At 44.6% G+C, this 14643-nt stretch overlaps 1 protein-coding gene across 1 annotated transcript in view; it reads left to right on the top strand.

Annotated features, from left to right (window-relative positions):
• Positions 1-14643, top strand: part of DLGAP2 (DLG associated protein 2) — a 698275-nt gene that overhangs the window by 665287 nt on the left and 18345 nt on the right. The window contains exons 10-11 of the mRNA XM_064369784.1: positions 4216-4301; positions 6005-6420. Of these exons, the coding sequence (XP_064225854.1) occupies positions 4216-4301; positions 6005-6420 (502 nt within the window). The remainder of the gene's footprint in view (positions 1-4215; positions 4302-6004; positions 6421-14643) is intronic.

Below are 14643 nucleotides of genomic sequence, written 5' to 3'. Positions count from 1 at the left end.
TGATAAATGAGATCAATTTTTTGGTTTTTTTTTTTTTTTGATATGGAGTTTTGCTCTTGTTGGCCAGGCCGGAGTGCACTGGTGCGATCTCGGCTCAATGCATCGTCCACCTCCCAGATTCAAGCCATTCTCCTGCCTCAGCCTCCTGAGTAGCTGGGATTACAGGCGCGTGCCACCACACCTGGCTGATTTTTATATTTTTAGTAGAGATGGAGTTTTACCATGCTGTCCAGGCTGGTCTCGAACTCCTGACCTCTGGTGATCCACCTGCCTTGGCCTCCCAAAGTGCTGGGATTACAGGCATGAGCAACCACGCCCAGCCAGTGAGATGAGTTTCTACTCTGATCTCTCTCACCAGGTTGTGAGAAGGCAGGAGCAGCCTGGAAAAGCCTCTGTGGCTGTCCATTCTGAATGTCCTGCCTGAGATAAAAGTGCCTGCCTGATTCTCCAGGCACAGTCAGCTGCTCTTCCTCACAGCTGCCCTGGAGCTCAGAGCCTCATGGGCAGCAGAGCTGGCCACTCACCCCTGACTGACTCTTGGAGGCAGAGCACGTCTCCAGGGGAGAGGGAGTTTGTATCAAATCCAGGGTACCCACCGTGTCCTGTGTGAGGTTTTGAAGGACGAGCAGAAAATGAGCTTGTTGGGAAAGCAAAGATTACAGATTGGCACTCTGGCCCAGTATTACTGGTGAACGGTTCCTGCCGCCAGCCCCACCCACATTCATTTTCTCAGCATCCCTACAGAAGCCGAGCTTAGAGGCGGCTGGCTGACCTTGATGCCACAGCTAACCTGTGACTCCATGGGAGTGGGACAGTGATTTTGCTCATTCATATGTTCCTTGCATGCATATATTTTTCAAAACTTTCTGTAAGAGATGAGGTTTTGCTGTGTTGCCCAGACTGGAGTGCAGTGGTGCAGTCATAGCTCACTGCAGCCTCAGACTCCTGGGCTCACGTGATCCTCCCCACTCCACCTCCCAGAAGCTCACTGCAGCCTCAAGACTCCTGGGCTCTCCTGATCCTCCCGCTCTGCCTCCCAGAGCCCTGGGATCATAGTTGCGAACCAGCATGACTGGCCTCAGAACTTTTTAAATCCACTTACACTTCTAGCCAGAATTTCCTTTGGAAGAGACTCAAATTTCCTTTCCACTGTAGAAAGTAGTATTTTCTTTGTCCCAGATTTGCTTTTCTGTCTCACATGAAGCCTCCTTTTGCCCAGTATTTCTGAAATGGATAAATACTTAGCTCCTGCTGGCCAAGTGTGATTTTACCATGTCCTCCTCAGAGCTTACCTTAGAGTTCACAAGACAGCCATTATAAAATCTGCAGCGTTCATCATATGCCAGTGCCTCTAATGTCATACACATGCCACTATTAACCTGACAGTCCTGAACGCTGAGATGAGAGAACAGGCAAACCTACCTGAATCAGGCCTCATGCTGAGAGTTTTCCATCAGTTCACTCAGGCATTGGGTGTTTCCCTCTTTTTTCAGACAAGGAAGCAAAAATTCAACAAAATTTAAGAGACTTTCTTAAGAGTTGCATGGCTAGCAAGTAGCAGAATCTGACCAGCTCCAAAAGCTGTGTTTTTCTAATTCACCATAAAAATATATATTAGAGAAAATTTGGAGACGAAGGAAAAGCTCCTTTTGTTACTTTTTTGTGTTTTTCATCCTTTCCATGGTACACGTACATACCTGTTAGTGTGTTGCTACATGTGTGCATGCACCTGGGAATTCTGTTGTTCATGGCACCTGTCAATCTGTGTTTTCAAGTCTGAATTATAAGCATTTTTGGGGTTATTACCTTTATAACCGTCTTTTTATTTTTTAGAGACAGGGTCTCGCTCTATTGCCCAGGATGGAGTGCAGTAGTGTAGTTACAGCAAACTGCAGCCTCAGTATCCTAGGCTCCAGCGATCCTCCTGCCTCAGCCTCCCGAGTAGCTGGTCCCACAGGCACCACCACTCAGCTATTTTTTTTTAAGAGATGATGGGGTCTTGCCATGTTGCCCAGTCTGGTCTTAAACTCCTGGGCTCAAGTGATCCTCCTGCCACAGCCTCCCAAAGTGCTGGGATTACAGGCATGAGCCACTCTGTCACGAGTAAATCATGACTTGCTGCACATTCCTGTCCCACTGTCTCACCCTCATTCTCCTCAGGTGCCACCTTATAAATAATGCTGCAATGAACACCTCACACATTGGTCAGAATTTATGATCCTTTATCTAGGCTGGATTCCTAGAAATAGAGTGAGACAAATATTCTCCACATTTTTATGATAAAAACGAGTGCTTGTTTGTAAAATCTCTTTAAAAGTATTCCTTTGAATTTATTTCACTCATATCAGATTTGACAGTATCTACCAAAAAGTGCGATGCCTCTGACCCAGACCTCCTATCAGGTGAATATATTCACAGAAGTTTTCACATACATACGAGTACAACAGATGTGTATTTATAGCAGCATCATTTATAATGGCAGAAACTAGAAACAACCACATTTCCCCTCTACTGAAGGCTCATTAAATGCACTAGGCTATATTCATAAAATGGAATCCTTTGTAGTTAAAACACAAGGCTGCTCCTTATGTACAGACATGAAATTTTAAATCTATTAATTGTATTACAATCCTTTTGTGTAAAATAACACTAATAATCTTCGTGTCATGCAAGGTAAGGTTTAATAAAGTTGTGACCCACTTAAAACTAGAGACAGGAATATGGTAAATCCTAACAGGAAGGCCAGGGTCTTCACTCAAGGATGTTCTTCCTCCCAGAGCCCGTCTCACCCACCTATCAGAACGTGCATTACAGTTTAGAGACAGCTTCTATGCCTGTCTTCAGAATTACACCAGTGAAACTGTGGTTTCTGGTCAGTCCCCTGGCTCTGTGGCTGGCCAAAAGCTCTGGGGTTTTCTCGTGCTGTTTCTTCCATGCTACACATGGCTTCATGGTCAGAGAGATCCGGGCAAGAGCCCTGGCTCAGCCTCCAACCAGCTGGGCGCCCCTGAGCAGGTCACCCCTCCTCTGATCCCCCAACTCTCTCCTAGGGCTGGAAACATCCGCAGGGTTGTTGTGTGGATTACGTGTGGTAAGGCTGTAGCCTTGGCATAGTGCCTGGGGCAGGGGACACAACAAAGAAGTATTGCCTGTTACCATCACGATCTCTTAGCCGCAAATCAGAACCAGTCCTTGTTAACACAGGCTTACCCTCAGAATAGTCCCAAACTGCGGCTCAAATTTTAAAGTGTGGCTCCTCTCTGACTCACAGAGGACAGGGTCATCATTACTTGTTTAATGCACCTTTTCCTTGTAGTGATCAGTAATAATTTTCAAGAAAAGCGATATAACTTAGCTATGACATTTCAGAGAGGGGTCAAAAGTCCTCTTCATAGGTAATATTTTTCTGGAAAGAGGAATGACTTAGTGCCTGGAACAATATTAATGGGTTAACTGACCTTTGGTTTCACAGTTTTCCTACTGAGACTTTGGGGTTTTTTTGGTTTTGTTTGTTTTTTGTTGAAAACATACTGCAGTAGAATTCCCTTGTGGGTTAACTTTACGTAGGTGATGATCATTAAAATGCTTTGTGGGTTTGTGAGGACTTTTTGGCAAATACAGCCACAATAAGAATTCTCTGTGGAATACACGATTTCTGTTCTGATCTGACATCACCCTGCTGGCCGTCCCCTTGGCAGATGTGAGACAGCTCTATGGAGATGAAGGTGGAATTTGCCTTGATGTTTCCGATAAATGCTTAAATTCCTTTCTGTGTCTTTTTGTATGTGGATGCAGCCATCAGTATAATTCTATTAACTCGCTTCTTTGTTGTCGTTAGCTATGTTTGGTTCATGCTGTACTTCCTTTCTTCACTGTAGGGTGTGATAAGAGCTTTTAAGTCCTGTAATAATGCAGTTCAACAAAACCTATTTTTTGCCTGAGCTGAACTAAGCAGTTTTATTTGCATACATTTAAAAGACCAGAGTGCAGCCTTGAGTTCAGGTAGTTATGTAAAATGTGATGAAACGCAGCAGCGATGTAATTACACCAATGTGAATGCATTTCCCTCTCTGCGATTTTACTGGGTCAAGTGCATCTCTGCAGTAATTAAACAAATGCATAATTAATTACAGCAAATCATCAACAACAACAAAATAGTCCCTTGCCCAGGCCCCATGTTTCAGTTCTAAAATAAGATGTTCTATGTTGAATTAGGTGGAAACGGCCACAGATTCCGACACGGAGAGCCGCGGCCTGCGGGAGTACCACTCCGTCGGCGTGCAAGTGGAAGACGAGAAGCGGTAACTCAGCCCTCCTCACATGCAGGGCCCCCAAGCCAGAGCTCTTTGTCGGATGCCTGATGGAAGCTTCTAGACCCTATGGCCCTCAGTCATGCATGCCACAGTGGAGACAGGGCCATACGTTTATGCTATTGCATTGATATCGTTCAAGTATGAATTAACGTCCACCTATGTCTTGCTTTTGCAAGAGGCAAGGGAGTAATTCTTTCCAAAGTAATTGACCACCTCTGGAAGCAGAGCAGCTGACAGCTCTGAAAGTCAGAGGCCTTGGTCCAAAGGAATGAAGGACAGGCTGAGGGTGACGCCGACGCAGGCCTCATGCCTTGTCACGTTAAACATAAAACAACAGAGAGACACCAAAGCACATTCAAGACCTTAATATACCATGAAATTGTTTCACTTTAAAAATAATATTACCTCAAAACATAAAATACAAAGTGATGTCCATTACAGTCGTGTAATTTTTGTAACAAGACAGGATGATCATTTCAGTTTATATTTAAAATAGCATATATTGCCTATTTCATAAAAATAAATTTTGATGAGAACATTACATGGTGAGGGCTCAGCTAGCATCTGGTAGGGACAGTGCTGGGCGACCTCCCTCATCAGAGAGCATTTTAGCACCTACCCTGTCGAGATTTTGATTGCAAAGAAATTCCAACCCTGGCTAACGGCTTCCCCAGTTTCCAGGTAGACCTCCTACATCCTGGCCATCCTCTGCACCTGGGGGCCAGACAAGCCACCTTCCTCCTGATCTGTGGCTCAGTGTCCCTCCACATAGCAAAGGGAGCACATGGCAACGTCACTAACCAGCTGCATGCACAGCTGTGTGCTCCTGGGGCTTTAGCCTGCAGAGCCGCGGGGATAGCTGCAGTATCTGGAGATGTACAGACGCACACAGAGAGACGCCCACATAGACACAGACACATATACACATTACACAAACACAGGCATACACACTGCACAGGCACACAGACCCACAGACCACACGAGACAAACACAACAAGACACAGACACTACAAAGATGATACACATATATGCACACCCCACACAGAGTGCACACAGCATTCTCACTCAGCATACTGGTCTCCAATTATAAGCTCCTTCCTACCAATTATTTCAGTGATCAGCTATATGGAAATGGATGACACTGAAAAACATGTTCACTGTGTATCTTTTAAACACCTGCCAAAGTCAGAATTTGGAATCGTCATTTTGCATACAGGGGTAAATGGGGACCTATTAATTTATCCAGAGAGAAGTGGCTTGGGCCCTGAAACACGATTTGGAAGCCACTAAAACACAGTATGACGTGGATGTTGTTCACACAAAAGCTGCAACCCACAGCCTCAGTTGCATAAGCTTGTAGCATATTTCTTTCTGAAAGGGAGATAGCCATTTGCTGATAGTGGTTTCATGAAACACACTAACTCTCACTGTATCAGTCAATAAACTTAAATCCCAAGGGGGCATTATTTAGGCCTTAAGACTTAGGTAGATGTTAAAGTTTAATTATTTGCAAAAACAAATGTTCTTCCCTAGCTGAAACACCAGCATATTTCATGGACAAAGCACTCACGCGTCCTTGAGCTGCTAGGCTGCTGCCTTCAGGAGTGTTCTCGATAAGCTCCATGTGGGATTTTGTGGCAGGAAGTTCTCTCAGAAAGGCTACCATCTGTCTTCCTTCCCTCCTTTTGCAGACACGGACGTTTTAAACGTTCTAACAGCGTCACGGCCGCCGTTCAAGCAGACCTGGAGCTGGAGGGGTTCCCAGGCCACATCACCATGGAGGACAAAGGTCTCCAGTTTGGCTCATCCTTCCAGCGGCACTCTGAGCCCAGCACCCCCACCCAGTATGGCGCTGTGAGAACTGTGCGGACGCAGGGGCTCTTCAGCTATCGCGAAGACTATCGGACCCAAGTGGATACCTCCACCCTGCCCCCCCCGGACCCCTGGCTGGAGCCCGCCCTCGACACGGTAGAGACTGGGAGGATGTCTCCCTGCCGCAGGGATGGCTCGTGGTTCTTGAAGCTCCTGCACTCGGAGACGAAGAGGATGGAAGGCTGGTGCAAAGAGATGGAGAGAGAGGCAGAGGAGAACGACCTCTCAGAGGAAAGTAAGAGCTCAGGCTTCCCCGGGGCCCTTCGACATAATTCTCAGTAATGCAAATGAGCGCATCACAGCATTCATGGGGAAAACTTCCTTCCATATTGGAGTGAATGAAAATAAATGTGCTGTCTAGTATACCCCCCTCAATTCCAAGATACAAAGTACCTGAAAAGAGAAGCAGTCACTAAGATATCGAAGGAAAAGTGCGTGTGTGTTGTTGTGTCAGGTGAGTTGGATGTGAGATCAACTGTGCTAACACTTTTCCTGGGAGCATAGTCAATCCCATATTCCACTTACCGTTTCCCTTGAATTTTGGCAAAAGCTTAACTTAGAGAATTTTTATTATTTTCTAGTATTATCAGCCCATGCTTTGCAAGAAAATGCCTTGGCGTTATGCCAAAGAGAAAAACTGAAGATCAGTAAGAGATAAAGCTGGTTAGCTCTGTGATGATTTGCCTAAAGCCTCACACCCAAGCAGGATGGGAAGTGATGTCATGCCCCTACCAAGTGTCACCGGGCAGATCTGTCCCAGCCCCTCTGCGGCTCACCTGGGCCCTGGCCTCTCCATGTGGATGGGGACAGGTCCTTATTCTCCACCTTTCTCCCATTTGTCTAGAGAAACCTACCATCAAGACCATTCAGGCCAGGCGCAGTAGCTCACGCCTGTAATCCCAGCACTTTGAGAGGCCGAGGCCGAGGCGGGTGGATCACCTGAGGTCAGGAGTTTGAGACCAGCCAGGCATGGTGGCACGTGTCTGTAATCGCAGCTACTTAGGAGGCTGAGGCAGGAGAATCACTTGAACCCGGGAGACAGAGGTTTCAGTGAGCCAAGATCGTGCCACTGCACTCCAGCCTGGGCAACAGAGTGAGACTTTGTCTCAAACAAAAACAAAAAGACAGTTCAGAAGCAGCACCCATTATAAATTGCTGTATGTGATTTCTAAGCTAATAGCACCTGTTTATAGACCAATTACATAATTGCAGAATACCTACAACTAATGCTTATGTTGAAGACAGTACAGTTTCACAGAGCTATTTCTTAATGTCTTGACAAATTATGCTCTTTCTAAAGTATTTTTCTTTTTCTATGAGTTTATTTGTACATTTACAAGATCACTACAAATTCTGAACTTGAAAAGGATAGCTGAGATCCCTGGGAATGTGGCCCTGACACTCCACTTCTAGATGACTGTCGTAATCGTGTACTCACTAATCCTAGAAACAGAAGTGCAATGATGAAACTGCACTGTGACTTACAGAGAACGATGGCCTTGGAGCCTCAGCAGTCTGAGGAAATCACTGGTGTGCTGGTTTTCGGTGGTTACAACTGAAGGTGTGAACCTAGGAAGAAAGATATTGCCTTTAATTGACGAACCCTATTCTTCCACATTTCTCTCTTCATCAACAAATTGCATGTATTCTTTACAGGAGTTGACGTTGGATGCCGAGTGTTGGGGAGGAGACGTTGCCACAGGAAAGCCTCCCGCCCGGCACGTGGCGCCTGCAGTCCCCATGGGGCGGCGCATGTCAGCGTAGCTGTGTTCCGATCATTCACCTAGCATTTTCATTTCTCATGGTTAGGCTACACTTAACAGAGAGTGTTCACAATGTTGACATTTAAAAATCACTCATTTTCTGCAGCATCCTCCCCCTTGTTGGTATATGCCTCAACGTGCCAAAACTGTCTTCATCATAAAAGAGATTTATCATCTTTAGCACAAAGCTAAAACAGAAAAACTACATTGCCTAAGTTGATGCCAAACTCGAGTTAAATTGCCAGCTCTGGTTTTGTGTCTGCTGACAGGGGCAGCCTAGGGCTGGGGGTCCTTCCTTCCAGGATGAGAGCAGAGGGTGAGAGGTGAGCATCGCTCAATCAAGATGTTTTTCTACATCATGAGGTTCCTCAAAACAACACCTTTGAAGAAGAGGAGGGAGAGGAAAAAATTCAGAAAGGGGTCATGTTTGTCAGGGCTTAGCCCATAAAATGCCTATAAAATTGTATTATATTATCATTTGAGTTTATCCCATTTGAGACACATTCAGAAAGTTGTGGTCTTCTTTGGAAGGTGTAAGACTTTGAGACGTTAGCCAACGCTGTGTTTATAACACGGAGACTACTGCCCCGTCATCATTTTTCATGTTAAGGTGTACTTTCAATTTAGTTTTTTCAAGGATTATCATTATTTTTGAAAAGATATCTTAAAAAAAAAAAAAAAAAAAAAAAAACCAGAATCCTCAGCTGGGCACAGTGGCTCACACCTATAATCTCAGCACTTTGGGAGGCTGCGGCAGGAGGATTGCTTGAGCCCAGGAGTTTTACACCAGCCTGGACAAAACAGTGAAACTTGTCTCTACGAAACAATAGTAGTAATAATTAAAATTTTTAAAAGTAGCGTGGTGTGGTAGGCACATGCCTGTAGTCTCAGCTACTCAGGAGGCTAAGTCGGGAGGATCACCTGAGCCCCGGAGGTAGAGGTTGCGGTGAGCCTAGATCACGCCATCACTCCAGAACAAGACCCTGTCTCGAAAGAATATCTAGAGAGCGGTTCTCACTGAACATATATGAGATGTCAGGTCCTGTGCCGAATGCATGACAGTCCTAATTACTGCTCATCCCCGTGGGCCCAGTGGGCAGTACTGTAAGCATTCTGAAGACAAAGTGGGGCTCTGAGACATTACTATCTTTCCCCAAATCACAGAACAATAGCAACGGCGCAAGACTGGGCGTCAGAACCATCTGGCGCTCAATGCTGTGCCTTTCCACCCCGTGGTCTGAAGGTGTCAGGTCAAAATGTTCGCTTACGGGAAGCCTCCCCTCCACTGCCTGCTTCTGCGCTAGATTCGCATGCCCTTCTTTCTCCTGCTGTTTCAGACAAGCTGTGTCCCATCCCTGACCCTTCATCTCATTCTGATCCTCCACAGCTGTGACCCACATGTGGTCCACAGGGAGTCCCTCAGCAGCGGAGACAAAGCCCAAGGTTATCCCGCATGGCGGGAGCCACAGGGAGGCAAATGCTTTCTCAAACCACGAATGAAAGTCCTTACAATTAAAGGGCAGTAGTGCTGAGGCCCTGTCTAGTAGGTCCTCATTTTCTGTCCCTGGAGGCATTCCAGAACATTCTACAAGTTATGTCCTAAAAGTACTACATACAAAATTGAATTTGATTACATATAGGGACCCAAATCAACAGCAAGATTCCAAAATCTTAGTATTTTTTGTTTTGTTTTCTTCGCCCAGGCTGGACAGCGGTAGCACAATCTCAGCTCACTGCAACCTCCACCTCCCTCATTCAAGTGATTCTCCTGCCTCAGCATCCCAAGTAGCTGGGATTACAGGCACGTGCTACCACACCTGGCTAATTTTGCATTTGTAGTAGAAAAAGGGTTTCACCATGTTGGCCAGGACGGTCTTGAACTCCTGGCCTCAAGTGATCTGCCTGCCTCAGCCTCGCAAAGTGATGGGATTACAGGTATGAACCATCATGCCCAACCAGGATATACAGTATTTAAATTTCACTTACCTTATTATTCTTATTATTAGGCATCTGAAAACTTATTTTTCTTCAGGATGGTAGGGTGGAAAGTGAATTTTTGCTGCCTCCAAATTATATGCCCCCAAGCACATGTTGAGTTGGGTTTGTTGTGGGGTTGTTTTGTGTTTTTTACCTTTTCTGAGCCTTCGGGATCCTCTTGTGGACACACAGTCATGTCTGCATTCAATAGTTATTTGTTGATTACTTGCAGTGGAGCAAGCCGCACTCCGATAGTCAACAGTGATGCAGCAATGAGTAAGGTGTGGTAAGGACCCAACTCTGATTACCTGACAGTGGGAGAAGAGAGACCAGGGCAAACTGTTTACAGGAAGTGGAAACCATTTAGTGTGTAAGAGAAGTGCAGATAAAGTACCTTAAAACCTCAGAGGTCTCAGCAATGCTTTCACCTGCGAAGATTCTGGGAAGGCTTCCTGGAGGAGGCAGCACTGTGCTGGGCTTTGAGGTGCAGTTGGATTTGCTCAAGCAGGTGGAGGGTCATAGAAAAGGAAATTCAAGAGCCCACACGGAAGCAGAGGACTGGGGAGCAGGGGCCCCTTTGTCTCAGTCCTCTGGAGGAAGACCTCCATCAGCACTGCCCTTCACCCTGCCTGTGGGGACCGTCTGGGCTACCTGACCTCACAGAGCCCTCTGTGGCTGGACCATTCCCCATGCCCTGGGGGACAGGTGTTTCTCAAAGGATGAAACTTTCCTAAAGCTCCGGTCCTCTGCTGCCACTGCCGATTTTAGGCTCCTTCAATGCAGAGGTCACACTGAACATCGTTTATCATCCACCGATAGTACCTCTCACGTCACCTGGCATAGAATCCCATGCGAACGGGAACAGAGAGGAAGAAAGGGAAGCAGGAGGATGGGCTGCCTCAGGAAACCGGAAGCCACCCTCCTGCTCACACTGCTGTAAATGCAGAATATCTAGAATCCCAGAGAATCGCCTGGTTGTCCTCAGTTACAGAGGCTGGGAGTAGCTTATGCACTTCCCATTCTATAGACATCCACTGAAATAACCCTGATTTTGCGAGTCTTTGCTCCACTACTATTTAGTCACAAAATGTAACTGCATCGCAATAAACCTAGAACACAAAGAACAAAGAATGGATGCACGTGATACGTTTTGTGATTTTCTTAAGTTCTTTTCTTAAATTGCCCAGATACCTTCATTTTTTGTGGACAAAGATGTCAAAGCAGTTGTTATGTGTCTCAGCTGTGTGCTTTGTCCATAAAACTATCACAATGTTAATTAAGTTCAGGTATTTCCCCAAATGTTTAAAAGGTAAGATGATAACCTTAATTTCCAGTCCTAATTTTAGGAGCAGGGTTACTGGTTATGGCACATTTTAAAATAAAGATTAAATTAAATGGCTTATGAGACTAAAACTCTGATCTCTGAATATTGAAATTTCCATTATGAATTAATTTTTGCCCAAAATATAATTTCATAACAGTTCACTGAACTGATTGAATGAATCTAGTTTCATTCAATCTTCTGTGGTTAATAAAAACTATTATGAACCCAAAGAAATGCTGGTTTGCATGAAGTCCTATTAATGCAAGCCTTCTGTTGTGAATACATACATAAAGGTATTTTCGAGACATTGTAAATCATTACTAGACTGATGTTTTAAGATTTTTGTACTATGTTAAACCAAATTGATAAAGAAAAAATGAAAAATGCACATGTTTCCTAAAACAAAAGGAATCCTTCCCAAGCTAAGACTTTATTCAGTAAGTCCACTGAGATGCGAGTCTCATCAAGAACTCAACAAGGGAGCACATATACACATGGGATCTTTCAAACAGTATTGGAAACTTCCTTGCCCCAAACAATTCCTCCCGAAGTAGCAAATAATCTAAATGTTCACCGGGTCAGATGCCACAGACCAGGCAAACACTAATGCTGGGAGGAGCATTAGGGATTTGCTCACTAAGGCCTCTTTTTACAGACAGATGACTACAAGTCATATTAACACAGAAGCTGGAGTCAGATGTGTGGCACTGGGTCTCCCGGGCCATCTTCCATACTGAGACTCAGAGGTCTATGGCTGGGGAGAGGCACCGCAGTAGTCGGCACCCACACAGGGGCCAGCAGATGACAAAGAGCCCAGAATAACTGTGACAATGAGCAGAACACATGCTCCATGCAGGGGACAAGGAGGACATGACCACAGAGAAACTGTGCCTGTGTCCACAGTTGGCCCAGGTGGTTTCAGACCAACAGAGAAGATTGAGGAATCAGAAATACTGATGATGTTCTGAGCACAGCAGATGCCTGTGCACATATTGGCAGCTACCAGCCTTAGGGGTCCGTGTATTGCACAGCTTAGAACATCCACTGCTTCCAGACCTCCAGGGAGATGCGGATCATGGACTGTGTCCATTATGTGGATCAAACTGACAGAGTCAACCCACTGACCAAGCCTCTTGCTAAGCACCTATGAAGGTATCACCACACAACCCAACTAAATGGCCATGAAAACACATGGATGCTTGTCAGCATAGGAAAAGGCAACAGTCAACAAAGTGAAAAGACAACTCACAGAATGGGAGGAAATGTCTGCAACCTACCCCTCCAACAAGGGACTAAGAATCAGAATATACAAGGAGCTCAAACAACTCAACAGCAAAGAAACGACCCAATTCAAAAATGGGCAAAGGTCCTGAACAGGCATTTCTCAAAAGACGACATAGCAGGGGCCAAGAAGTATGTGATGAAAAATTCAACACCACTAACCATCAGGAAAGTGCAAATCAAAACTATGATGAGATGGTACCTCATCCCAGCCAGAATGGCTATTATCACAAAGCCCAAATAAATTAATTAATAATAAATAAATGCTGGCACAGATGTGGAGGAAGGGGAATGCTCGTACACTATTGCTTAGAATAGGAAGTAAACAGCCACTGTGGAAAGCAGTGTGGAGATTCCTCAGAAAACCAGAAATAGAGCTACCATATGATCCAGCCAGCCTGCTGCCGGGCATAGACCCAGACAAAAGGAAATTCATGTGTCAGAGGGATTTCTGCACCCTCACGTTTACTGCAGCAGCATTTATGGTGGCCAAAATATGGAAGTAATCTAGGTTCCCATCAGTAGATGAATGGAAAAAGAAATGTGTGTGAATAATATTCACAGTGGAATATTATTCAGCCATAAAAAAGAATTAAGTCTTGTCATTTACAGCAACATGGTTGGAATTGGAGGTTATTAAGTGAAATAAGCCAAGCACAGAAAGACAAACACTGCATAATCTCAGTCAGATGTGGAAGCTTAAAAAGCAGAGCTCGGCCAGATGCGGTAGCTCACACCTGCAATTGCAGCACTTTGGGAGGGCAAGGCGGGCAGACCACTTGAGGTCAGGAGTTCGAGACCAGCTTGGCCAACATGGTGAAACTCTGTCTCTACTAAAAATACAAAAATTAGCCAAGTGCAGTGGCAGGCACCTGTAATCCCAATCCCAGCTACTCAGGGGGCTGAGCCAGGAGAATCACCTGAACCTGGGAGGCAGAGATTGCAGTGAGTCAAGATCATGCCACTATACCCCAGCCTGGGCACCGTCTCCAAAAAGAGGAAAAAAGGCAGAGTTCATGGGGGTGTAGAGTAGACTGGTGGTTAGCAGCGGCTGGGAAGGGAACGAGAGGGAGGAAGAGAAGTTGATTAATATTAGTGTGAACAAAAATGTGGTTATGTGGAAGAAATAAGTTCTAGTATACAAGAGTACAGTAAGAAAAAAGTTAATAGTGTATTGCGTATTTGAAAATAGCTAGAACTGTAATGTTTCCAACACACAAAGATCAATGTTTGAGGTGATGCATGTCCCAGTCACCCTGATTTGATCATGGCACATCGTAGACATGTGTCCAAATAGCACATGTGCCCCCAAGAATATGTACAACTGTGGCAGAGCCATTAAAAACACAAAAAGAAACGTGCTCAAAAACATGAAGATGATGAGGCTGAGATCTTGAAAGGAGATTTCTGGGAGGCATAGCTTCGGCAGACCCCACTACAAAATTAGTCACAGGGAATCGCAGGGGATCAGAGAGGTTACAGATACTCAAATGATCATTTCAGACTCTCTGCAAATTTTATGAAACTCCACTTCAAATATTAGAACACCAGAAAACTGTACATTATGTTACTTCATAGCAAATTTAGACAGAATTGGAATTCTAGAAAAAATAAAAGAGCCAAGTATGTTAATCAAATTTCTATGTACATCAAAGGCACAAGTTCTAGCAGGTTCTTTGTGAATTTGCATTCTAATGAGAATTAGTCCTTAGTACAGCTCCTGAAAGTATCTAAACTATTTCAAAATTAGAGACGTATACTGGAAAAGAATAAATTGAATTTTCACTTCAACTTCTTTGCAATTATAGGAAGCTATTTACATTATAGGCATCAGATAAAATCATTCTCATTCACTGAACAGCAAAATTCTCCTGCCATTAGCAGGCATGTCATTAGCTACACTCTTTGACATTCATTATCTCTCCCTAGCAATATTCAATTTATACCCTTTATAATAACTCTTCACTACATTAAATCGATACCAAGATATTGCCCATGTATTCATGTTGTGCTAAAGAGTATAAATTGAAGTATGTTGTATTAACAGTTCAGTTGAATTTCACTTTAAGAAGAATGTGAAAATTGGGGATTAAACTTCAAATTTTTTAAAAAA

This window comes from Aotus nancymaae, unplaced genomic scaffold, assembly GCF_030222135.1.
Source record: "Aotus nancymaae isolate 86718 unplaced genomic scaffold, 86718_ANA_hifiasm-v0.15.2.pri h1tg000090l, whole genome shotgun sequence".
NCBI classification, from domain to species: domain Eukaryota; kingdom Metazoa; phylum Chordata; class Mammalia; order Primates; family Aotidae; genus Aotus; species Aotus nancymaae.
Note: the sequence above shows the minus strand (reverse complement) of the source record. Positions and strands in the feature narration are given on the sequence as shown.